The sequence below is a fragment of the Haemorhous mexicanus genome, chromosome 28 (assembly GCF_027477595.1).
Source record: "Haemorhous mexicanus isolate bHaeMex1 chromosome 28, bHaeMex1.pri, whole genome shotgun sequence".
NCBI classification, from domain to species: Eukaryota; Metazoa; Chordata; class Aves; order Passeriformes; family Fringillidae; genus Haemorhous; species Haemorhous mexicanus.
Genome location: NC_082368.1, coordinates 4,522,905 through 4,548,144, shown reverse-complemented (window position 1 = coordinate 4,548,144; position 25,240 = coordinate 4,522,905). Strand labels below are relative to the sequence as shown.

Here is a 25,240-nt window from a genome sequence, read left to right as displayed (position 1 = left end):
CCTTTTTCTTCCCACTTGGGGGAAAGAACCCATTTTTAGGGAAATTCTTGATTTGGGAATAAAACTTCCAAATCTGGGCATGATCAGGACTCAGCTGGAGCATTTTGGTGGTTTTATATCATAAAACACAGCAAAAAAAAGTCCCCAGGGGCTGCAAGAAAGTTGGATTTGGGGTCTGAGTGCCACCAAGCATCCATATTTATCTGTAATTGTTCCATAAATTCAGCAGATGAGAAGGAAAATATTAATTAGACAGACCCTGCCTGTGGCACTAATCACCAGCAGCGACAGCTGAGCCAGCCAGGGGATAAAACACACCCAAAATTTGATTATCAGAATAAATAGCTGAGGAGCAGGAGAAAATTAAAAATAAATGGGGGAGGAAAAAAAAAAATCCATAATCCAACAGCATTTGTGGTGGGGGAATGGAAATTTACCTCCTGCTGGATTTGGGGTTTTGGTTTTGGTTTTTTCCCCCTGAGTTTGGGGGTTATTTTGCAGGTGAATCCTGAATTTTGGGGGCACAGGAGGAGCAGAAAACGCTGGGAGGTTCCCAGGGCAAAGCCTGGCTCGGGGTCAGGGTGTCCCAAAATCCATCCCAAGGCAGGGGCTCGTCCCAGGCAGGGGGAAATGGAAGCAAAATCAGAAAAAAAAACTGAAAATGATGAGGTTAAGGGCCTGATTTTGAGGTTTCCTGCCACGTCCAGGCGCCCCTCACGGATCTGAATCCTGGATTTAGTCCAGGATTTATCCCAGAGCTGTGTCCCTCAATCCCTCTCTGTTCCCACTGGCCATCAGAAGACAAATTCTGGTGGAATTTCAGATTTATTTCCCCCCTCTCTCTGTCTCCTTCGGGGCCAAAGGTCGCAATTAGCAATTTAGCAAATTAATTAAGGGATCCTGGCACTTTGGGACACGGGAGGCTCGGGATTCCTTGGGATTCCTTGGGATGGATTCCTTGGGATTCCTCGGGATTGATTCCTTGGGATTCCTCAGGATGGATTCCTCAGGATTTGCCAGGATGGATTCCTCGGGATTCCTCAGGATGGATCCCTCGGGATTCCTCAGGATGGATCCCTTGGGATTCCTCAGGATGGATCCCTTGGGATTCCTCAGGATGGATTCCTTGGGATTCCTCGGGATGGAATCCTCATGATTTGTCAGGATTCCTTAGGATGGATTCCTCAAGACTCCTTGGGATTCCTTGGAATAGATTCCTCAGGTTTTGACGGGATTCCTTGGGATGGATCCCTCGGGATTCCTTAGGATGGATCCCTCAAGATTCCTTGGGATTCCTTGGGATTTGTCAGGATTCCTCAGGATGTATTCCTCAGGATTTGTCAGGATTCCTTGGGATGGATTCCTTGGGATGGATTCCTCAGGTTTTGACAGGATTCCTTGGGATGGATCCCTCGGGATTCCTTGGGATGGATCCCTTGGGATTCCTCAGGATGGATTCCTCAGGTTTTGACAGGATTCCTCGGGATGGATCCCTCGGGATTCCTTGGGATGGATTCCTTGGGATTCCTCAGGATGGATTCCTCAGGTTTTGACAGGATTCCTCGGGATGGATTCCTCAGGATGGATTCCTCAGGTTTTGACAGGATCCCTCGGGATGGATCCCTCGGGATGGATCCCTCAAGATTCCTTGGGATCCCTCAGGATGGATTCCTCAGGTTTTGACAGGATCCCTCGGGATGGATCCCCGGGAGCAGCGCTCAGCACTGCTCGGCCTCCACAAACCCCTCCTTCTCCTGGCTGGCCGCCTCCACCTCGGCGTAGGAGCCGTGGTTGCCGCGGTTCCGGAACTTCATGGCGGGCCAGCGGTGCGGCCTCCGCTGGGGACAGAGACGGGGACAGGTGAGCAGCTGGGACAGGGCCTGGGGCCCCAGATCCTGCTGGGAAATGGGGGGGGAAAGGGGAAAAATGGGGGGGAAAAATGGGGGGGGAATGGGGGGGGAAATGGGGGGGGAAATGGGGGGGGAAATGGGGGGGAAATGGGGGGGAAATGGGGGGGAAATGGGGGGGAAATGGGGGGGGAAATGGGGGGGGAAATGGGGGGGGAAATGGGGGGGGAAATGGGAGGGAAATGAGGGGGGGAAATGGGGGGGAAATGGGGGGGGAAATGGGGGGGAAATGGGGGGGGAAATGGGGGGGGAAATGGGGGGGGAAATGGGGGGAATGGGGGGGTAATGGGGGGGGAAATGGGGGGAATGGGGGAATGGGGGGAATGGGGGGGGAAATGGGGGGGGAAATGGGGGAGGAATGGGGGAAAAATGGGGGGAAAATGGGGAGAAATGGGGGGAAAATGGGGAGAAATGGGGGGGGAAATGGGGGGGAAATGGGGGGGAAAAATGGGGGGGAAAAATGGGGGGGAAAATGGGGGGGAAAATGGGGGGGAAAATGGGGGGGAAAATGGGGGGGGAAATGGGGGGGGAAATGGGGGGGAAAAATGGGGGGGAAAATGGGGGGAAAATGGGGGGAAAATGGGGGGAAAATGGGGGGAAATGGGGGGGAAAAATGGGGGGAAAAATGGGGGGGAAAAATGGGGGGGAAAAATGGGGGGGAAAAATGGGGGGGAAAAATGGGGGGGAAAAATGGGGGGGAAAAATGGGGGGGAAAAATGGGGGGGAAAAATGGGGGGGAAATGGGAGGGGAAATGGGAGGGGAAATGGGAGGGGAAATGGGGGAAAAATGGTGGAAAATCGGGGGGAAAAATCGAGGGGAAAAATCGCGGGGGGAAAATCGGGGGGAAATGGGGGGGGAAATGGGGGGGAAATGGGGGGAAAAATGGGGGGGAAAAATGGGGGGGAAAAATGGGGGGGAAAAATGGGGGGGAAAAATGGGGGGAAAATTGGGGGGAAAATTGGGGGGAAAAAATGGGGGGGGGGAAATGGGGGGGGGAGAAATGGGGGGGGGAGAAATGGGGGGGGGAGAAATGGGGGGGGGAGAAATGGGGGGGGGAGAAATGGGGGGGGGAGAAATGGGGGGAAAGAGTCCTGGGCACAAAGGGCACTCTAGGTGCGAGTGTTTTGAGTGATAAAAGTGAATTTTAAAATGTTGTTTCATGCTTCTAAAGGGTTCTTTGGAATGGGTGCATCTCACTGGATGGGATGGACACGGATCCAGGGATCTGGGATGGGGGAAAGGATGTGGATCCAGGGATCTGAGATGGTGGAGAGGACACAGGTCCAGGGATCTGAGGTGGTGGAGAGGACACAGATGAAGGGATCTGAGGTGGTGGAGATGACACAGATCCAGGATCATGGATCTAGGGATCTAAGATGGGGGAAGGACACAGATCCAGGGATCTGAGATGGGGAAGGACACAGACCCAGGGATCTGGGCTGGCTGGGAAGGACACAAATCCAAGGATCTGAGATGGGGGTAAGACACAGATCCAGAGATTTGAGATGGTGGGAGGGACATGGATCCAGGAATCTGAGATGGGAGAAGGACACAGATCCAGGATCACGGATTGAGGGATCAGAGATGGGAGAAGGACACAGATCCAGGAATCTGAGATGGGAGAAGGACACAGATCCAGGATCACGGATTGAGGGATCAGAGATGGGAGAAGGACACAGATCCAGGAATCTGAGATGGGAGAAGGACACAGATCCAGGATCACGGATTGAGGGATCAGAGATGGGAGAAGGACACAGATCCAGGGATCAGAGATGGGAGAAGGACACAGATCCAGGATCATAGACTGAGGGATCTGAGATGGGAGAAGATCACAGATCAGGATCACGGATTGAGTGATCCGGCCTGGCTGGGAGGACCCAGACGCAGGGAAGTGGGAGGATGAGGAGGATGAGGAGGATGGGGACGATGGGGACGATGGGGACGATGGGGACGATGAGCAGGATGAGCAGGATGAGCAGGATGAGGAAGATGGGGAGGATGAGCAGGATGAGCAGGATGAGCAGGATGAGCAGGATGGGAGGATGGGGAGGATGAGCAGGATGAGGAGGATGAGCAGGATGAGGAGGATGAGCAGGATGAGCAGGATGAGGAGGATGAGGAGGATGAGGAGGATGAGGAGGATGGGAGGATGGGGAGGATGAGGAGGATGAGGAGGATGAGGAGGATGAGGAGGATGAGCAGGATGTGCAGGATGAGCAGGATGAGCAGGATGAGGAGGATGAGGAGGATGAGCAGGATGAGCAGGATGAGCAGGATGAGGAGGATGAGCAGGATGAGCAGGATGGGGAGGATGGGGAGGATGGGGAGGATGGGGAGGATGAGGAGGATGGGAGGATGGGAGGATGAGGAGGATGAGCAGGATGAGCAGGATGAGCAGGATGAGGAGGACGAGCAGGATGAGGAGGATGGGAGGATCAGGAGGATGAGCAGGATGAGGAGGATGAGGAGGATGAGGAGGATGAGCAGGATGCGGACGATGAGGAGGATGAGGAGGATGAGGAGGATGAGGAGGATGAGCAGGATGAGGAGGATGAGCAGGATGAGCAGGATGAGCAGGATGAGCAGGATGGGGACGATGGGGAGGATGAGGAGGATGAGGAGGATGAGGAGGATGAGCAGGATGAGGAGGATGAGCAGGATGAGCAGGATGAGCAGGATGGGGACGATGGGGAGGATGGGGAGGATGAGGAGGATGAGGAGGATGAGGAGGATGGGGACGATGGGGAGGATGAGGAGGATGAGCAGGATGAGCAGGATGAGGACGATGGGAGGATGAGCAGGATGAGGAGGATGAGGAGGATGAGGAGGATGAGCAGGATGAGGAGGATGAGCAGGATGAGCAGGATGAGCAGGATGAGCAGGATGAGCAGGATGAGCAGGATGAGCAGGATGAGCAGGATGAGCAGGATGGGGACGATGGGGAGGATGGGAGGATGAGCAGGATGAGGAGGATGGGCAGGATGGGGACGATGGGGACGATGGGGAGGATGAGGAGGATGAGCAGGATGGGAGGATCCCCGGGCAGGGCTGAGCTGCTGGCTCACCTCGATGAAGAAGAGGGCGGCGCTGGACGTGGGGTGGCCGCTGATGTAGATCCCGGCCAGGATGGCCCCAGCCAGCACCAGCACGGCCACCACGATGCCCACCAGGGTGCCCGTGGGGATGGGGGCACCCCGCGAGGGCAGGGCGCTCCCTGGGGGGAGATGGTGAGGGTCAGGGGGCTTTCAGAAAGCTGCTACTTTTAAATGTTTTTAAAAATTTACAAAATTTAAAATTAAAAATATTCACAAAATTTAAAATTAAAACTTCTTTTAAAATTTACAAAATTTAAAATTTTAAATATAGAAATATTTACAAAATCTAAAATTAAAAATTTAAAAATATTTACAAAATTAAAATTTAAAATATTTACAAAATAAAAATTAAAAAATAAAATATTTACATAATTAAAAATTTAAAAATTAAAGATATTTACAAAATTTAAAATTAAAAATTTTCAACATTAACAAAATTAAAAATTTAAAATTTAAAATAACTACAGATTTTTAAAATTTACAAATTAAAAAAAAATTACAAAAATACATTATTACATTTATTCAAGTATTTGTTCTATTCCTCATCCAAATCACAAATTATTACAAACAAAATGAAGTTTTTCAAAAAAAAGCTTATACTAAATAAAAGAACCTTTAAATGCTGTAACGCTTTTCACTAATAAACCAAAAAATCAACAATAAAAATAATTAATAATAAAATAATAGAATAGAATAATAGAATAATATATAACATAAAATATAATGTAATGTAATTTATATTATATTATATTATATTATAGTATAGTATAGTATAGTATAGTATATTATAATATAATATAATATAATATAATATAATATAATATAATATAAGTATTAATAATAAAAACCCCATAAATCAAAACCCCATAAATCAACAATAATTTAACAAAACCAAACAACTAAAACATAAAAATAAAATATTCAAACAATAAAACCAATTCAAACAATAAAAATATAATATTTAAAATAAAATTAACACAATAAAATAATTCAAACAATACAAAATTCTCATCAGGATAGAACAGAGCAATTAGTAATTGCTAATTACTAATTGCTAATTACTAATCAAGGTGAGGCCAACAGGAATGGATCACTCTGTGCTCCCGAATCCAGGGAATGCTGAGCTCCCCTGGAGCAGGGAGAGGGATGAAGGCCATCCTTACCCTCTCCTCCTGCAAACTGGTTGAGCTTGGTGTCATCTGAAAGGAGAGAGCACAGCAGAACAGAAAGCCTGGGGTTTCAGGGGTGGCAGAAATGGGGTGTTTCCCACCCAAACTGGGTGTTTTCCACCCAAATCCTCCCCCAGGATGGGAATTTGGGCAGTTTTAGATCTCTGTGGGAAAGAGAAGCGCCTGGAAAAGGCCAGGGCTGAGCGGGTGTGGGGGTGGGATCCCTTCCCTGAGGGGCACCTGGAGCACGGATGTCCCCAGGAAGGGCCCGAGGGGTCGTTCTGCTCCTGGTGGGAGCTCTGATCCATCCCTGGAGTCCCTGCCCAGCCTGTGGAATCTGCATCCCAAACAAACCCACGGGATGATCTAAATCCACTTCATCCCTTGGCTCGTTCTGGAAGGATCTACCAGACCAGGCTTCGTCCCTCAACTGGCTCCACATGATCACCCTCACCAGAAATCCTGATCCAGAACTCCCAGGGCTGGGATTCCAAATCCCGACCCAGAACTCCCAGGGCTGGGATTCCAAATCCCAATCCAGAATTCCCAGGGCTTGGCTTGACTTCCAAACCCTGATCCAGAATTCCCAGGGCTGGGATTCCAAATCCCAACCCAGATATCCCAGGGCTGGAATTCCAAATCCCGACCCAGAACTCCCAGGGCTGGGATTCCAAATCCCAATCCAGATATCCCAGGGCTGGGATTCCAAATCCCAATCCAGAATTCCTAGGGCTGGGATTCCAAATCCAATCCAGAATTCCCAGGGCTGGGATTCCAAACCCTGATCCAGAACTCCCAGGGCTGGGATTCCAAACCCTGATCCAGAATTCCCAGGGCTGGGATTCCAAACCCTGATCCAGAACTCCCAGGGCTGGGATTCCAAACCCTGATCCAGAACTCCCAGGGCTGGGATTCCAAATCCAATCCAGAATTCCCAGGGCTTGGCCGTGCACCAGAGCTCCAGGAGCAGCACCAGGGGGGGCTGGAAGGGCTGGGGAGGATGAGGATCCAAAAATGGGCCTGGCTGGGGAGGACAGGGATCCAGGGATCTGGGATGGTGAGACAGGACATACATCCAGGGATCTGGGATGGTGGGACAGGACACAGATCCAGGGATCTGGGCTGGTGGGGAAGATGAGGATCCAGGGATCTGGGCTGGTGGGGAAGACACAGATACAGAGAGCTCAGCTGATGGGGAGGACATGGATCTGGGACAGTGAGGGGGTGGATCCAGGGATCTGGGCTGGTGCAGATCCACCAGTCTGGGCTGACTGGGAAGGACACAGGGATCTGGGATCTGGGCTGGTGGGAAGGATGTGGATCCAGGGATCTGGGCTGGCTGGGAAGGACACAGATCCAGGGATCCTGACTGGTGGGACAGGACACGGATCCAGAGATCTGGGATGGTTGGGAAAGATGAGGATCCAGGGATCTGGGCTGGTGGGACAGGACACACATCTAGGGATCCTGACTGGTTGGATAGGATGTGGATCCAGGGATCTGGGCTGGTTGGACAGGACACGGATCCAGGGATCTGGGCTGGCTGGGAAGGATGTGGATCCAGGGATCTGGGCTGGTTGGACAGGACACGGATCCAGGCTGGTTGAAGAGGACACTGAGGGCCAGCTCCCCTCCTTGGTGGGGCTGCTCCTCTGCTGTTCTCCACTCCCCTCCCTCTGCAGCTGCCGTTTCTCCCTTCCAAGATCACAAATTAACTTCATGCTCTGTGTCACACAGAGCCTCTTGCTCCTTTTTTCCAAGAACCAGCGACGGGCTGGAAAACAATCTCGTGGCGGAGTTCCAACCCCCCCTCCTTGCCTTTAATTGCTCCTTTCAAAGTCAGCCCTGCCAGGCAGGAGCTCGTTCCCCCACCCAGCTCCTTCCTGGCGCTGAAGGACAATTACCGACGCTCCTTTCTATTTATCCTAATTAGCACTTTGCGTTAGGGACTATTAAGCAGCCAAATTGCGGCGCTACCTGCGCCAGGACCGGCGGAGCCGGCCCCGCGTTAATGGGATTATGGAGCTTTGGATGCCGGGGGTCTCCAGGGAGATCGGGGCTTTTTGTGGGGCTGGAAGGAGCAGCAATCCCAAGAAATGAGCGATCACGGCGGGAATTCCAGGCTGAGAGTGCTGGCACCGGTGAAATCCCAACCTGCTCCCTCTGGGATTGACCCTTTAGGATCCCGAGCATTCTCCCCAGCAGGGCTTGGTCGCTCTCTGACCTTCACAAATGAGTCAAAAAAGCTGGAAAATCCCCAAAATTCTTCCCACCGTGCCTCACTGCCCCGGGTGTCACCTCTTGGCTGCTCTTCCCATCATCTCCTGTTCTCATCCCTCCCCAAGGACGGGGTTTGGGCGGGGTGGGAGCTGTCCCTGCCCCGGGGATGGGGTGAGCTTTGAGGTCCCTTCCAACCCAAATCCTCCTGGGATTGCAGAACTTCACAGATCCAGGTGGAGAAATGGACTCGGGAGGGGATTTTGGGAAGATTTTGGGTGGGAGGGGCTGGGATGGAATTCCCAGAGCAGCTGTGGCTGCCCCTGGATCCCTGGAAGTGTCCCAGGCCAGGCTGGATGGGGCTTGGAGCACCTGGGAGGGATGGTGGAGGTGTCTCTGCCCGTGGGACTGGGTGGGATTTGAGGTCCCTTCCCACCCAAACCATTCCAGGATTCTGCTCCAAAACCCATCTGGGGTTTACTTGGATTTGGATTTGCTTTTTGAAGAGGTGAAAGACCTGTCCAGGAATCAGGAGCAGGGATGGGGGATCACTTCCCATGGATCAGGGATGGGGGATCACTTCCCATGGGTCAGGGATGGGGGATCACCTCCCAGGGATCGGGAAAAGGGCTGTAGGTGTGGGGTCACCTGTCCCAGGGCTCAGGGATGGGGTCACTTGTCCAGGGACACCCCCAGAGCCAGGGTCACTTGTCCAGGGACACCCCCAGGGCCGGGGTCACCTGTCCAGGGCTGGGGTCACCTGTCTGGGGACACCCTCAGGGCCAGGGTCACCTGTCTGGGGACACTCCCAGGGCTGGAATCACCTGTCCAGGGACACCCCCAGAGCCAGGGTCACCTGTCCAGGGACACCCCCGGGGCCGGGGTCACCTGTCCAGGGACACCCCCAGGGCCGGGGTCACCTGTCCAGGGCTGGGGTCACCTGTCTGGGGACACCCTCAGGGCCAGGGTCACCTGTCTGGGGACACTCTCAGGGCTGGAATCACCTGTCCAGGGACACCCCCAGAGCCAGGGTCACCTGTCCAGGGCTGGGGTCACCCTTCCAGGGACACCTCCAGGGCCGGGGTCACCTGTCTGGGGACACCCCCAGAGCCAGGGTCACCTGTCCAGGGACACCCCCAGGGCCAGGGTCACCCTTCCAGGGACACCCCCAGGACCAGGGTCACCTGTCCAGGGCTGGGGTCACCCTTCCAGGGACACCTTCAGGGCCGGGGTCACCTGTCTGGGGACACCCCCAGGGCCGGGGTCACCTGTCCAGGACCCACCTTCGGTGGTGAGGCTGTCGAGGAAGAGCGAGGCCGTGGGGGAGGTGACAGCGCCAGGCTGCGGTGACACGGAGCTGCCCGGGGGCGCCGAGTAGTGCCCGCCCTCGGCCAGATCCTCACAGGTCTGTCCATCCGACTGGGGGGGAAGGGGAGTTTGGGTTAAAAGGGGAGAGTTTGGGTTAAAAGGAGAATTGGGTTAAAAGGGGAGTTTGGGTTAAAAGGGGAGAGTTTAGGTTAAAAGGGGAGTTTGGGTTAAAAGGAGGATTTGGGTTAAAAGGGGGGAGTTTGGGTTAGAAGGGGAGAGTTTGGGTTAGAAGGGGAGAGTTTGGGTTAAAAGGAGGGATTTTGGGTTAAAAGGGGGGAGTTTGGGTTAAAAGGGGAGAGTTTGGGTTAAAAGGGGGGAGTTTGGGTTAAAAGGGGAGAGTTTGGGTTAAAAGGGGAGAGTTTGGGTTAAAAGGGGAGTTTGGGTTAAAAGGGGGGAGTTTGGGTTAAAAGGGGGGAGTTTGGGTTAAAAGGGGGGAGTTTGGGTTAAAAGGGGGGAGTTTGGGTTAAAAGGGGAGAGTTTGGGTTAAAAGGGGGGAGTTTGGGTTAAAAGGGGAGTTTGGGTTAAAAGGAGAATTGGGGTTAAAAGGGGGGAGTTTGGGTTAAAAGGGGAGAGTTTGGGTTAAAGGGAGAGTTTGGGTTAAAAAAAGAATTGGGTTAAAAGGAGAATTGGGTTAAAAGGGGAGAGTTTGGGTTAAAAGGAGGATTTGGGTTAAAAGGGGGGAGTTTGGGTTAAAAGGGGAGAGTTTGGGTTAAAAGGAGGATTTGGGTTAAAAGGGGGGAGTTTGGGTTAAAAGGGGGGAGTTTGGGTTAAAAGGGGAGTTATTGGGTTAAAAGGGGGGAGTTTGGGTTAAAAGGGGAGTTTGGGTTAAAAGGGGTGAGTTTGGGTTAAAAGGGGTGAGTTTGGGTTAAAAGGGGAGAGTTTGGGTTAAAAGGGGAGAGTTTGGGTTAAAAGGGGGGAGTTTGGGTTAAAAGGGGGGAGTTTGGGTTAAAAGGGGAGAGTTTGGGTTAAAAGGGGAGAGTTTGGGTTAAAAGGAGGGAATTTGGGTTAAAAGGGGGGAGTTTGGGTTAAAAGGGGGGAGTTTGGGTTAAAAGGGGAGAGTTTGGGTTAAAAGGGGAGAGTTTGGGTTAAAGGGAGAGTTTGGGTTAAAAGGGGAGAGTTTGGGTTAAAAGGGGAGAGTTTGGGTTAAAAGGGGAGAGTTTGGGTTAAAAGGGGAGAGTTTGGGTTAAAAGGGGAGAGTTTGGGTTAAAAGGGGGGAGTTTGGGTTAAAGGGAGAGTTCGGGTTAAAAGGAGGATTTGGGTTAAAAGGGGAGAGTTTGGGTTAAAAGGGGAGAGTTTGGGTTAAAAGGAGAGAGTTTGGGTTAAAAGGGGAGGATTTGGGTTAAAAGGGGAGTTTGGAGCTGGTTTTGCCCAGCGGGAATTCCAGGAGGGGAAGGGGGGGAGAAGGGCCAGAAGTGACCCAGAGCGGGGAGAGGGGGAGGAAAATTTGGGAAGGATTTCAGCAGGACAAGGGACAAACCCTGGGACACAGCCTGGGGACACAGCCTGGGGCAAATCCCGGGGACAAATTCCAGGGAGACAGCCTGGGACAGGTTCTGGGGACAAATCCTGGGACAAATCCTTTGTGCACCTCAGGTGACCCCATGTAGGTCCAGTGACCTCAAAGGGTCTGGTGAAATAAAGCTGAATTTTCAGTAGGAAAGTAGAATAAAATCACTAAAAAAACCACCACAAAAAAAAAAAAAAAAAAAAAAAAAAAAAAAAAAACTCACAAAAAAACCACACCAAAACCAGAGAAAAACAAAACAAAACAAAAAACCCAAACAAAAAAAACACGAAAATTGAAGCAAAAAACAAAACCCACAAAAAGCAAACAAAAATAAGGAACAAAAAGAAAAAGAAGAAAGGGAAAAAAAGAGAAAGGGCCAAAGCAGAAGCAGATGTTTGGTCAGAGCTGATCCCAGGGACACAAACAGGGCTCGCTCCTTCCTGCCTGCAGTGAGTAAGAGTCACGCTCCAGGAGGAGGGGGGATAACGGGAATAAAGGGAAAATGGGAATAAAAGGAATAAAGGGGGGGGAAATGGGAATAAAGGGGGATTGTGGGAATAAAAGGGGAAAAAGGAAAAAAAGGGAATAAAGGGGGGGAAATGGGAATAAGGGGGAAAATGGGAATAATGGGGAGAAATGGGGAAAAATGGGAAAAAGGGAAAAATGGGAAATGGGAATAATGGGAAGAAATGGGGGGAAATGGGAAAAAAGGGAATAAAGGGGAAATGGGGAAAATGGGAATAAAGGGGAATAAAGGGGAATAAAGGGGAATAAAGGGAAAAATTGGGGGAAAAGAGAATTGAGGGAATAATGGGGAAAATGGGGGAAGTGGGAATAAAGGGATATAGAGGGAATAAAGGAATATTTAAGGGGAATAAAGAACGAGCTACAGGTGAATCTAAAGGGAATAAAGGGATATCCCAAGGGATATCTAAAGGGAATAAAGGGATGTTTAAATGCATATCCAAAGGGAATAAAGGGGAATCTAATGGGGAAAAAGGGAAATCCCAATGGATATCAAAAGGGAACAAAGGGAAATCCCAAGGGATGCTTAGTCTAATCCAGAGCACCGTGGGTCACACATCCATTTTTTTGAGCTGGGCCGTGGATTTCCTGTAGCTCAGCTCCATTCCCTGCCCTCAGGAAGGGATTGGGACTGGGATTTATTGGGACTGGGACTGGAACTGGGATTTATTGGGATTGGGACTGGGACTGGGATTTATTTGGATTGGGATTTATTGGGATTGGGCTTTATTGGGACAGGGACTGGGATTTATTTGGATTGGGATTTATTGGGACTGGGATTGGAACTGGGACTGGGATTTATTGGGACTGGGATTTATTGGGACTGGGACTGGGATTGGAACTGGGACTGGGATTTATTGGGACTGGGACTAGAACTGGGATTTATTGGGACTGGGATTTATTGGGACTGGGACTGGGATTTATTGGGACTGGGACTGGGATTTATTGGGACTGGGATTTATTGGGACTGGAACTGGGATTTATTGGGCCTCGGATTTATTTGGATTGGGACTGGGATTGGGATTTACTGGGCCTGGGACTGGGATTTATTTGGATTGGAATTTATTGGGATTGGGATTTATTGGGATTGGAACTGGGACTGGGATTTATTTGGATTAGGATTTATTTGGATTGGGACTGGGACTGGGATTTATTGGGACTGGGATTGAGACTGGGATTTATTGGGATTGGGACTGGGATCGATTCAGATTGGGACTGGGACTGGGATTTATTTGGATTGGGACTGGGATTTATTGGGCCTGGGATTGGTTGGGCCTGGGATTTATTGGGATTGGGATTGGTTGGGCCTGGGATTTGTTGGGATTGGGATTGGTTGGGCCTGGCACTCCCTGGGCTCACCTGGCCGCAGCCGTAGCTCAGCCACTCCTCCCGGTACCGGTCAAAGCCACTGGAGCACCTGTGGGGAAAATCAGGGCCAGGCTGTGGGAAATGGATTTAAATGAAATGTTTGAAACTCAACAGAAGGTTCACAGAGCGTGCATTGACATGAAAACTTTGAGATGAGAAATGTTGATTTGGAAATGATAGGGAGTAGGACAGATATTGTTGAGAGAAAAATGAAATTAGAAACAAGTTTCAAAAGGTGGCCTTGAAAATAGGACTGGGTACTTTGGAGAAACAATAAAAAGAGAAGAATTTTATATAATAAAATATAATATATATATGTAAATAAAATATTAAAATGTATATAATAGAAGTTGCATTGTAGCAGGAGCCATGAGGGGTAAATTTAGATTAAGATTTTAGATTAAGGCATTTACAGCATGGTGTGGCTAAAAGTGATAGCCAGAAGGAGAGGGGAAATGAGGAGAAAATGGGGAGAAAAGAGAGGGAAAACAGGAGAAAAGGAGAGAGAAATGAGGAGAGAAGAAGAAAAATCAGGGGAAATGGAGAGGGGGAATCAGGAGAAAATGGGAGGGGAAATAAGGAGAAAATTGGAGGAAAACTGGGAGAAAAGAGAGGGAAAACAGGAGAAAAGGAGAGGGAAATGAGTAGAAAAGGAAAGGGGAAATGAGGGGAAAAGGAGAGAGAAAGGAGGAAATAAGGAAAGGGAAATCAGAAGAAAATGAGAGGGAAAACAGGAGAAAAAGAGAGGAAATTCAGGAGAAGAGGGGAAAATCAGGAGAAAGGGAGAGGGAAAAAATCAGCAGGAGAGGAAAAATCTGGGGAAATGGAGAGGGGAAATCAGGAGAAAAGAAAAGGGGGAATCAAGAGGAGAGAGAGGAACTCAGGAGAGAAGGAGAGGGAAATCAGGAGAGGGGAAATAAGGAGAGAGAAAGGAGGAGATAAGGAAAGGGAAATCAGAAGGAGAGGGAAAAATCCGGAGAAAAAGAGAGGAAATTCAGGAGGGGAGAGGGGAAAATCAGGGGAAATGGAGAGGGGAAATCAGGAGAAAAGGAGAGGGGAAATGAGGAGATAAGGAGAGGGAAATGAGATAAGGAGAGGGAAATGAGGAGAAAAGGAGAGGGGAAACAAGGAGAGAGGCCTGGGCTGAGTTTGAGTTTCCACTCCCCGGACTCGGTGCCAGGGCAAGGCTGTGAGACCCACGAGGTTCCCTGGGCTCCTTCCAGCAACATCTGCACAGGAAAAACACTGCAGGAGCTCCAGATGACATCAGACAAACACAGCCCGAGAATTCCCTGCAGGAACAGGGAATGGAGCAGAGCTCTGACCTTTGGAAAGGCTCAAACCCCAAACAACCCCTGCAAAAATCCATTTACCCACCAGGGAGAGGAGAAACCACAAAGAAACTTCTGAGATCTTTTGCTTCAAGTCCAGCTCCTGTCACAATTCTGGGCTCAGCAGAGGTAACAAAAATACAGATTTTATGATTTAGGAGAGAGCTGGGAGCACTCAGGGTTGGAATCACGAGGTTGGGATGTCAGCTCCAGGGCTGGAGCTCTTTGGGGAGGATCTGCAGGAAGCCAGGGATGACAGAGACCCTCCTGCTCCAGATCTCCATTCCCAGAACATTTCTGCCAGCTGGAATTCCCACCGGGAAGCTGAGCTGTCCCCAGGGATGTGGGGCTGCCAGCCAAGGTGGCACCGGGGACAGGAGTGAACAGTAGCAACAGCAGCTGGGTGAGAAAGGGTTAAAGAGGGTGAAAATGGGTTAAAGAGGGTGAGAAAGGGCTGGGATGGAATTCCCAGAGCAGCTGTGGCTGACCCTGGATCCCTGGCAGTGTCCCAGGGCTTGGAGGACCCAGGGACAGTGGCACTGGTGGCACAGGGGTGGCACTGATGGCACAGGGGTGGCACTGGAGGGACCTTGAGGTCTCTTCCAACCCAAACCACTCCAGGATTCCACGCTCTGAAAAAATCCCATTTGCCCAAACCTGGAATTGGGAACAAGCAGGACAAGGAAGGGTTTGAACGAGGCTCAGCCCAAACCAGACCCAGGCTCGAGTTTTGTCACCAAAGCCACACCAGGACGAGAATGTCCCCGTGCCACGGAGCCACTGTCACTGCCAAGTGCCACCACCCTGCTCGGGGGTGTCACAAGGACCCCGAGGTGCTCTGGGGTAGCTCAGGGGACGGGGAGGGGGGTGGCAGGTGCCCTCAGCAGAGCACAGGATCTGTGTTACTGGGTCCCCTCCCCTGCCACCAGCTCTCAATAAATCCTGCAGCTCAATCTCATTAAATCTGCTCTGCACAGCCCTGCCCGAGCTGGAGGAGAGCAGGGACAGCTCCACGTCCTCCATCCAACCCCAAAACATCTGAAAATTCCCTCCCCCCCCAGTTCTGCCGGCCCCATTCCTGATGAGCAATTCCTGTCCCCAACGCTGTCCCCTCCCTACTGTCCTTCCCCTCCCTGCCCTGCACCGATCCCAGCCCCAGCCAAGACACATTTCTCTCGTTTTTAAGCTCACTGACAAAAATCTGAGCCCTGCCTCATGTCCCAGCTTGTCCCAGGACTAAAAAACCCCCAGGAAATGCAGCTTTGGAGTGGCTTGGAATTGGAGATGGGGTCACAGCTGAACCACAGCTGTGGGGCCGAGAGCAGCACCCCAAAAAACAACAGAAAAGGGGAAATTATCCAAAAAAAAGGATGGAAAGAGCATGGGGCAGCAGGCAGGGGAGGGATGGTGGCAGTACCTCTGCAGGACGTGGCACCAGCTGCAGTTGAAGGTCAGCTCCGAGCTCAGGCACGTTTCACAGCTCTGGTGCTGCAGGCAGGCTGAAAAGAGAGAGGAGGGGAGAGGAGAGAGAGGGGAGAGGGGAGAGGGGAGAGGCTCCAGCCTGGTGGGGCAGCAGCTCCCTGGCCACAGAGAGAAACATAAATTCCCCAAGCATCGTTCAGGACAGTCAGCTGCTCCCTGGGGACCTCAGGATGGGCTGGAGACCCCAGGGTGGGGGTGAGCTGCTCCCCAGGGACCCCAGGACAGGCTGAGCTCCTCCATGGGGACCCCAGGACAAGCTGGAGACCCCAGGGACAGGTGGAGTTGGAGACCCCAGGACAGGGTGAGCTGCTCCCTGGGCACCCCAGGGTGGGGGTGAGCTCTCTGGGGACCCCAGGACAGGGTCAGCTCCTCCCCAGGGACCCCAGGATGGGCTGGAGACCCCAGGACAGGCTGAGCTGGGGACCCCAGGACAGGGTGAACTGCTCCCTGGAGACCCCAGGACAGGGTCAGCTCCTCTCTAGGGACCCCAGGATGGGGCCAGCTCCTCCCCAGGGACCCTAGGATGGGGTGAGCTCCTCCCTGGAGACCCCAGGATGGGGTGAGCTCCTCCCCAGGGACCCCAGGACAGTCTGAGTTCCTCCCCAGGGTGGGTCTGAGCTGCTCCCTGCTGACATAACCCCCTCCCTCCCCAACCCCACAGACCCCAAACCCCAGGAGAAGGGCGGCGTCACCCCCCAGCACCCCCGGCCCCGCCTTGGCTGCTTCCTCAGGCTGGAATTCAGAGGCTGCTGGGGTTTGTGGGTGCTATTTGGGGTGCCCAAGGGGCAGTGGCACTCACTGGGCAGCGGGGTGAACTCCACAGCTGACAGGCTGCTGATCCTGCTGGTGTCCAGCTCCACTCGGTGGTACTCGTAGATCGTCCGGCGCCGGGACTCTGCAGCAGAGCCTGGGCTTTAAACCAGGCTTAAACCCCTCTGCAAGGCTTCACCCCCCTGCCCAGGGCTGGGCCGGGCTTAAACCCCCCTGCCCAGGGCTGGGCCGGGCTCTGGGAGCTGCTGAAAGGCACAGGTGGCCCAGGTGTGGGGTTGTGCCCTTGGAGGAGGGCAGGGGTGGGAAATGGATTTGTAGGAAATCCTCAAAAGCTGCCAGGAGGGAGGATGGGTTGGGGTTTGTGTCTCCCGTCCATTAAGGGGAAAACTGGAAAAAAGCCAAAAAACCACTTATAATGTATTGGAATTAGGAAATAATTGGCTTCTGGTTGTGATGGCAAGAATTATAACATCTGTCTCACCCTTCACATGAGAGTGAAAATGGAATAAAAGTTTTTCAAATGCCTCACAGTTGTCCCATCTCTGGGTCAGAAAAGGGCTTAATCCGACAGGCTGGGAGGTGCCAGGGCACAGGAGGGGCTCGGAGATTGACCGGCCCGGCCCGGCCCGGCTCAGCTCAGCCCAGCTCGGCTGGGCCCGGCCCGGCCCAGCCCAGCACAACCCGGCCCAGTCTGGCCCAGCCCAGTCCGGCCCAACCCGGCCCAGTCCGGCCCAGCCCAGCCCAGCTCAGCCCAGTCCGGCCCAGCTCGGCCCAACCCGGCCCAACCCGGCCCAACCCGGCCCAGCCCGGCCCAGCTCGGCCCAGCTCGGCCCAACCCGGCCCAACCCGGCCCAACCCGGCCCAGTCCGGCCCAGTCCGGCCCAGCTCGGCCCAGCCCGGCCCAGTCCGGCCCAACCCGGCCCAGTCCGGCCCAGTCCGGCCCAGTCCGGCCCAGCCCGGCCCAGCTCGGCCCAGCTCCCTCTCCAGCCAGGGCCGGGCTCCAGCCCTGAGCCGCTCCCAAACAGCTCCAAACAAACATCCCTCGGCTCTGACTCACTCCCCCTGATGCCTCAGGTTTTAGTTTTTATAATTTTTAGATCCTGTGCTGCTTTAGTGTGTGGGTCTGGGCTTTATATTATGGGATGGCGAGCTCTCTGCACAGAGCAGGGAGACAAAACAATTCCTGCTCTAGCTGGGACCAAGGATAAATGATCCAAATCTCAGCCCAGGAGCACAAACACCGTGGGCTGGAGAGAGAAAAACAAGAATGGAACTTCATAACCTAAATCTGTAATTAACTCCACAATTAACTCCAATATGCAGATGGAGCAGAACTTATAAAAGAGAGAGACCCCGTGAGCGGTGGGGCATTTTGTGACTATTTTGGGTTCATTTTAGGTTCATTTTGTGACCATTTTGGGTTCATTTTGTGACCATTTTGGGGTTCATTTTGTGACCATTTTGGGTTCATTTTGCAACCATTTTGGTCCGTCCTTGGTGCAGCCCTGGCTGGGCTCTTGTGCTGCCCCAGGTGGATCCATGGAGGAGATCCTTTTAACAAATCCCTGCTTTATTCTCTAATTCTGGCCTCAGTTCCAGCTCAGCCTTCTCAAGGCACCACCCCAAGCTCCCAGGGCTCCTGCAGCTGCTTCCCCCCAAAAATCTCCTCCTGCCCCGCCCCGGGGCCAGCGGGGTCTGTCCCTCGCTCAGGATGGTGACGCCGCCCAGATGCTCCACATTTGTCACCGCGGGACACCCGAGCCCCCCTCAGCACGGCATGAGCAGGACGAGCATCCTCCGCTGCTCTCCATCCCTCCCAGCCCTGCTCCTCCTCCCCAGCCGGCTTCCCCCGGCCCGCTCCTGCCCTCACAGCCCGGGGCAGGGACCGAGGGAGCGGCCCAGGGAGGGGAGGGAGCGGGGAATAAACCAGGGCCAGCTCCGAAATAACGGGGAGGGGCAGGGCTGGGCTCTGCGTGGCTGGAGAGGCTGGGAGGGACTTTTTTGGGGAGTCCTGAAGGTCAGGACACACGGGGAATAAGCATTCCCACATGGCATGGATGAGAGCGTGATTGTGGGGTGTTTAAAATGAGTGTCTGCATGCAAACCTTGAGATAAGAAACGCTGGCTTTGAGGCATTTACAGCACGGTGCAGCAAAGGCTGGAAAGCCAAAAAACGCTGATGGTGTTTTGTAATTAGGAAATAATTGGCTTCTGGTTGGGATGGCCTGAATGGTAACATCTGTATTGTCCCACCCTTCACACGAAGTGAAAATGGAATAAAAGTTTTTAAATGGCTCTCAGTTGTCCCATCTCTGGGACATCCTGCTGACACAGGGGCAGAACCCTGACACGCACTGGGGCAGCTGCAGACCCCCCCCAAACCTCCCTTGTCTATGGGAATGGGACACCCTGCACCCCCCCAGCCTCCTGTCCGTCTGCAGCTCCCTTGGGAATTGAGGAAGGCTTGGGTTTCCCTCCTCTTCCTCATCAGCTGGGAATCAGGGAAAAGCTCCTGGAGGTTGTGGGCTGGGCAAAGTTCCAGCCAGAGCGTGAGGCCGTGGGGAGATGCATCCCAAAAAGGGATCCCAAAAAGAGATCCCAAAAGGGATCCCAAAAAGAGATGCCAAAAGGGATCTCAAAAGGGATCCCAAAAGATATCCCAAAAGGGGATCCCAAAAAGGAATCCCAAAAGAAATCCCAAAAAGAGATGCCAAAAGGGATCCCAGAAGGGATCCCAGAAGGGATCATAAAAGGAGATCCCAAAAGGGGATCCCAAAAAGGGTCACAGGGAAAATGAGGGGCGGGCAAACCCCAGAGCCCTCCTCACACTCACTGGGATCCAAGCAGGGCACCCTCCCACCCTGAAATCCCCCAGGACGAGGATCCCACCCCTCTCCCCGTGGGACCAGCCCCCCCAGGACTCACCAGGCACGTCGGGAGAAGGGTTGAGCACCATGAAGGCGTCGGAGAGCCCGGCCTTCACCGGGTGCTGGCTGGCACTGATCTGCAGGACGGGCACAGGGATCTGCCCGGGGACAGAGGGTGGGACAGAGCATGGGACACATCCCAGGAATGTCCAAGCCCCCTCCAGCCCCACAGGGCCCCTCCTGCCCCACCACCTCACCTCCTTGTAGCCGAAGACGATCCTCCCGCTGCTGTGCAGGGCAGCCTGGAAGGTGAAGCTGCCCAAGTCCTCCTTGCCCTGCAGATAAACCTTGTCCCACTGCACCACAAACACCGTCCCTGGGGGCGACCAGAGCTGCTCAGCCCTTCCCTCTCCCCCTGCTCCATCCGACCTCCACCTCACCCCCCAGCCTGCAGCAACCACCGGGAGCAGAGCAAAACTGGATGGAGACAGAGGGATGGGGACAGAGGGATGGGGACAGAGGGATGGGGACAGAGGGATCTTCTGATCCATCCCTGCCTCGGCGGTGACAGAGCTGAGGCAGGTGTGTCTCCAGCCCACCTGGCTGGGGGAGGAGCAGGGGGAGCTGCACTCACCATTGTCCAGGTACCGCACGGTGGAGTTTCGGGAGTAGCTGGGGTTGAAGTTGGCCATGAGGGGGGCGATGTACTGGGTGGCCGTCAGCATGCGGTGGATGACGTCCCCCGTGAAGATAAAACCTGAGTGGGCAGAGGATGAAGCTCACCTTCCTCCTTCCTGCCTCGGCCATCCCTTTTTTTAGGGATCCCCTCTGGATTTCCTCTCTGACCCCGCTGTGTCCCCCCGGTCTCTGCAGGAGCAGAGGGAGCAGCAGCTGCTGGCTCCCCGAGGAGATTTGGGGTGCAGGGAGGGGTTGGAAGGGCTGGACCCCGTTCTCTGAGCTCCCTGGGGCTGGGGATGGGGGGTGAGGGTAGAGCCAGCGCCATGTCCAGGCCCCACTGTGGGCATCACATTGCATCCTCTCCATCCCATCCCATCCCATGGATCCCATGGATCCCATCAATCCCATCCTGTCCATCCCATGGACTCCATCCCATCCCATGGATCCCATCCCAAATCCATCCTGTTCTGTCCATCCCATCCCATGGATCTCATCCTGTCCATCCCATCCCATCCAATCCCATCCCCTGGATCCCATCCCATCCCATGGATCCTACCCCATCCTGTCCCATCCTGTCCATCCCATCCCATGGATCCCATCCTGTGGATCCCATGGATCCCATCCCACGGATCCCAGCCCATCCCACGGATCCCAGCCCGTGTCCTGGCCCCGCTCACCGCCGGTGGCGATGGTGACCTGCCGCAGGAGGTGGCCGTAGAAGGGGAAGTCAAAGGACAGGACAATCCTCTGTGGATGGAGACAGGGACAGACACAATCAGCCCTCGGGAAACTCTGGGAATGGGGAGAGGGATGGGGGAGAGAGAGGGATGGGAGAGAGGGATGGGAGAGAGGGATGGGAGAGAGAGAGGGATGGGAGAGAGAGGGATGGGAGGGAGAAAGGGATGGGGAGAGAGAGGGATGGGAGAGAGCGAGGGATGGGAGAGAGTGAGGGATGGGAGAGAGAGGGATGGGAGAGGGAGAGGGATGGGGAGAGAGAGGGATGGGAGAGAGCGAGGGATGGGAGAGAGTGAGGGATGGGAGAGAGAGGGATGGGAGAGGGAGAGGGATGGGGAGAGAGAGGGATGGGAGAGAGAGAGGGATGGGAGAGAGAGAGGGATGGGAGAGAGAGAGGGATGGGAGAGAGAGAGGGATGGGAGAGAGGGGTGGGAGAGAGAGGGATGGGAGGGAGAGAGGGATGGGAGAGAGAGAGGGAGAGAGGGGTGGGAGAGAGGAATGGGAAGGAGGGATGGAGAGAGAGGGATGGGAGAGAGGAATGGGAAGGAGGGATGGAGAGAGAGGGATGGGAGAGAGGGACCCTGCAGGTTCCTTCATTCCTGGAATGAGCAGGAGGCCACAAACACTTCCCAAACCCTGGAACTTCCCAAGCCTCTCACAGGGCCCCCGCTGCCCCTGGGGACCCGGGGCTCACCCGGGGACACCCGGGGCTCACCGAGGGACACGAGGACACCCGGGGCTCACCGAAGCCTGCCGGTGCGTGTTGGAGAGGATCCCATGCACCCGGACGTGGCTCCCGTTGGCCGTGGCCAGCTCCAGCCAGAGCCCGCGGCGCCGCGCGTCCCCCGGGCCGTAGACCCGCGACACGTAGTAGCTGTGGTTGTCCTCCTGCGGGGACACGGGGACACGGGGTGACCGCGGGGTGCCAGGGTGCTGAGCAGCAGGGACGGGGTCCCGGCATAAAGCAGGGAAAATCCAGGGAAAATCTGGGATAAATCTGGGATAAATCCAGGGATAAACCCAGGGATAAATCAGGGGAAAATCTGGGATAAATCCAGGGATAAATCCAGGGATAAATCCAGGGATAAATCAGGGGGAAATCTTGGATAAAACTGGGATAAATCCAGGGAAAATCTGGGATAAATCAGGGGGAAATCTTGGATAAAACTGGGATAAATCCAGGGATAAATCAGGGGGAAATCTTGGATAAAACTGGGATAAATCCAGGGAAAATCAGGGGAAAATCTGGGATAAATCCAGGGATAAATCTTGGATAAAACTGGGATAAATCCAGGGAAAATCAGGGGAAAATCTGGGATAAATCCAATGAAAATCAGGGGAATATCTGGGATAAATCTGGGATAAATCCAGGGAAAATCAGGGGAAAATCTGGATAAACCTGGGATAAATCCAGGGATAAATCTGGGGAAAATCTGGGATAAATCAGGGGGAAATCTGGGATAAATCTGGAGAAAATCCAGGATAGCATGGATAAATCTGGGATAAATTCAGGATAAATCCAGTGTAGGAAAGTAGGGATAAATCCAGGAAAAATCCAGGGAGAATACAGAGAAAATCCGGGATAAATCTGGGATAAATCCAGTATAAATCCAGGGAAAACCCAGAAAAAATCTGGGATAAATCCAGGAAAAAAACTGGGATAGATCCTGGAAAAATCTGGGATAAACCCAGGAAAAATCCAGGATAGACCCAGGAAAAACCCAGGGAAAATCTGGGATAAATCCGGGATAATGTATTTGTTTTGCTTTAGGGAGAGAATTTTGAAGGGTTTTTTTGGAAAGTAGGTTTAATTGTTTGGGGTTTTTTTAGTTGGTTTGGAAAAAAATATTTTTTGGAGAAAAATGGAAAAAATTGTTTCTTAAATTAAAAAAATTGAATTATATTAAATAATAAATAATAAAATACCTCCAAACTTGGGGTATTTTGTGAGGAGAGAGGGGAAAACCCCACCAGGCCCTGCACAGGGTGAGATGCACCTGTGACCTTGCCCGTGGCCCCAATCCAGGGGCAGATCCCAAAAATTTCCCGGGAAATTGCTGCTTTTCCCTCCTCAGGCACCATCACACCCTCCCTGTGGTTCCCCAGCATCTCCAAAATGTCACCGGTGGTTTTGGGGTATTTTTAAACCCTTCCACACTGGGATTTTTCATGGTTCCTCTCCATCCCCGAAGGATGAGCTGGAGCAGAGTGAAAGCCGCTTTGTCCCCTGAGTGCCACCAAAACCAGCGGGACATGTCACCGTCCTCCAAAAACCCCTCCCATCCCCCACTGAGAGCGCGGGGAACTCCCGCGGCTGCCACAAATAACCCGGAGCTAATTGAGGGCGGCTAATTAGGCTGGGAGAGCCGGGGGAGGTGTCCCACAAGGTGACACGAGCAGAGGACCCCCCTCGACACCAGGGGACAGCGGAGTTGTCCCCGCGTGTCACCCGCACGGCGAAGCACGGGCAGGGCCGGGAGGGATCCCGGGGCTGTAATTATCCACTCTGGGTGTAATTATCTTCTCTGGGGGTGTAATTAACCCCTGGGGATGAGGGATCCAGCCCCACAGAACTGGAGCAGGACTGGGGACAGCTCGGGGGGCGGGGGCGGCTCCGGGCGGGGGTCGGGGCACAGATGCGGGCGGGGGTCGGGGCGGGGGTCCGGAGGCGGGGACACTCACCACGATGCGGGTCTCGTTGGCCGGCAGGGTGTCGATGGCCAGGCTGCCACCCCCCAGGTCCTGGCTGATGCGGGTCCCCTCGGCCGCGTCCCGAGCTCTCCGCGCCTCGCTGCCGGGGGGGCGTCCTGGGGACACACGGGGAGGGGTCAGTGGCACCCCCCGGGGTCAGTCGTGTCCCCCAGCGACGCTGGGACACGAGTTTGAGGGGTCTGAGCCTCCGTGAGCAGCGTCACTGCAGGGATGGAGAGGCGGGGAAGGGGCCGCGGTGGCCGCAGGTGCAGGGACAGGTGACAGCGACCGCGGCCAGGGGGGGACAGCTGGGGACAAGTGGCAGTGGCAGCCCCCGCACGCACCAGCGCGACCCCAACGAGAGGAAAGCGACACAAATGTGGCACCAGTGTGACACCAGTGTCCTCGATGTCCCCAAGCATCCCAGGCTGGAACGGGGTCCAGGTGCCAGGGCAGGTCCCAAGGAGCCAAAAACCGCCTCCCTGCCCCCCTCCACGCATCTCCCCAGCCCCGCGGAGGCCGGAACACGGCTGGGGAGGGGGGGAGGATAAAAAAGGCATTTGGGACCAAATCTGCCGAGAATCAGGAGGTTTCTGGCAGCGCGGCGCGGGCGGAGGCGGTGGGGACGGCAGCTCGCCCACGGCGGGGACACAGCCGGGACGTCTGTCCCCAAGCGGGGACACTGCACAGCCCCCCCTCCCCCGCCCGTGGGAGCGGGGTCCCTCCGCCACCCCATGGGAGTTAATTGCTAATTGCTGCCTAATGAGCTCCCGGGGCTGGGTTCTGCTCCCGGGTCGCCGGGAGGGGAAACTGAGGCACGGGGGGAGCAGGGTTGGGCTGGACGTAGGGGCAGAGGGGGGCTCTGGGCCGGGGGGAGGGTCACACTTGCCATCCCTGGGGGGCACAGGGGGGTCCAACCCTATCAGAGAGTAGAGACCCCCCCGAAGGCTCCCCAAAATCTCACCCCCAGCCAGGACAGCGCCAGCCGTGCCGCGGGGGGGGGGGGGAACCCTGCGTGGGGACCCCCCAGCAGCGGAGACAGCCCCCCCCTCCCCCCCGTCCCAACCTTGCCCAGCACAGATGGGGGGGTCCGGGCACCCCAATTTGGCTGCGGAGATTTTGGGGCAGGGGGGAGCACGGGGTGGGGAGTGGGACCCCCACCCGCGGGGCGCAGCGGGACACGCACCTGCGGGCTGGGGGGGGGGACACGGAGACACCCCCAAAGCACAGCAGAGGGGGGGCACACAGACCCCCGGACAGACCCCCGGACAGACCCCCAGGGCACGGCCGGGACCCCCCTGCACCCCCAGTCCCGGCGGTCCCCCCGCAGCTCTCCCCCCCAGCCCCCCGTACCTGCGCCCAGCGCCCCGCGGAGCAGGCAGAGCAGGAGGAAGCCCCCCCAGAGCATGGTGGGGGTCGGGGGGCTCAGCGCCCCGCCATGGGCCGGGACCCCCGGGAGCCGCGCACCGAGCGGAGCCGGAGCCGGAGCCGGAGCCGGGCGGGGCCGGGGGCGGGCCCGGGGGTGGGG

General features: G+C 54.6%; 1 protein-coding gene across 4 annotated transcripts; it reads right to left on the bottom strand.

Moving 5' to 3' along the window:
• Window positions 1-806: 806 nt before the first annotated feature.
• On the bottom strand, window positions 807-25,217 carry PLXDC1 (plexin domain containing 1). 4 transcript variants are annotated; one of them, XR_009489610.1, is made up of 16 exons: window positions 25,066-25,217; window positions 23,704-23,828; window positions 21,766-21,909; window positions 20,964-21,033; window positions 20,243-20,365; window positions 19,866-19,984; window positions 19,667-19,766; window positions 16,770-16,865; window positions 15,906-15,987; window positions 13,149-13,206; window positions 9,673-9,808; window positions 6,167-6,202; window positions 4,974-5,122; window positions 1,707-1,838; window positions 1,595-1,638; window positions 807-1,546 (listed from the first exon to the last, which is right to left on the bottom strand). XR_009489610.1 is itself a non-coding variant. In XM_059869285.1 (15 exons), exons 1-14 carry the CDS (start codon window positions 25,118-25,120, stop codon window positions 1,719-1,721), a joined length of 1,413 nt encoding a protein of 470 aa, XP_059725268.1. In that variant the 5' UTR covers window positions 25,121-25,217; the 3' UTR covers window positions 807-1,638; window positions 1,707-1,718. The 4 variants fall into 4 exon arrangements, 2 of the variants coding, with proteins under 2 accessions (XP_059725268.1, XP_059725267.1); XR_009489611.1 differs by having other exon boundaries at window positions 807-1,464; XM_059869285.1 differs by having other exon boundaries at window positions 807-1,638.
• Between the last annotated feature and the right edge of the window lie 23 nt (window positions 25,218-25,240).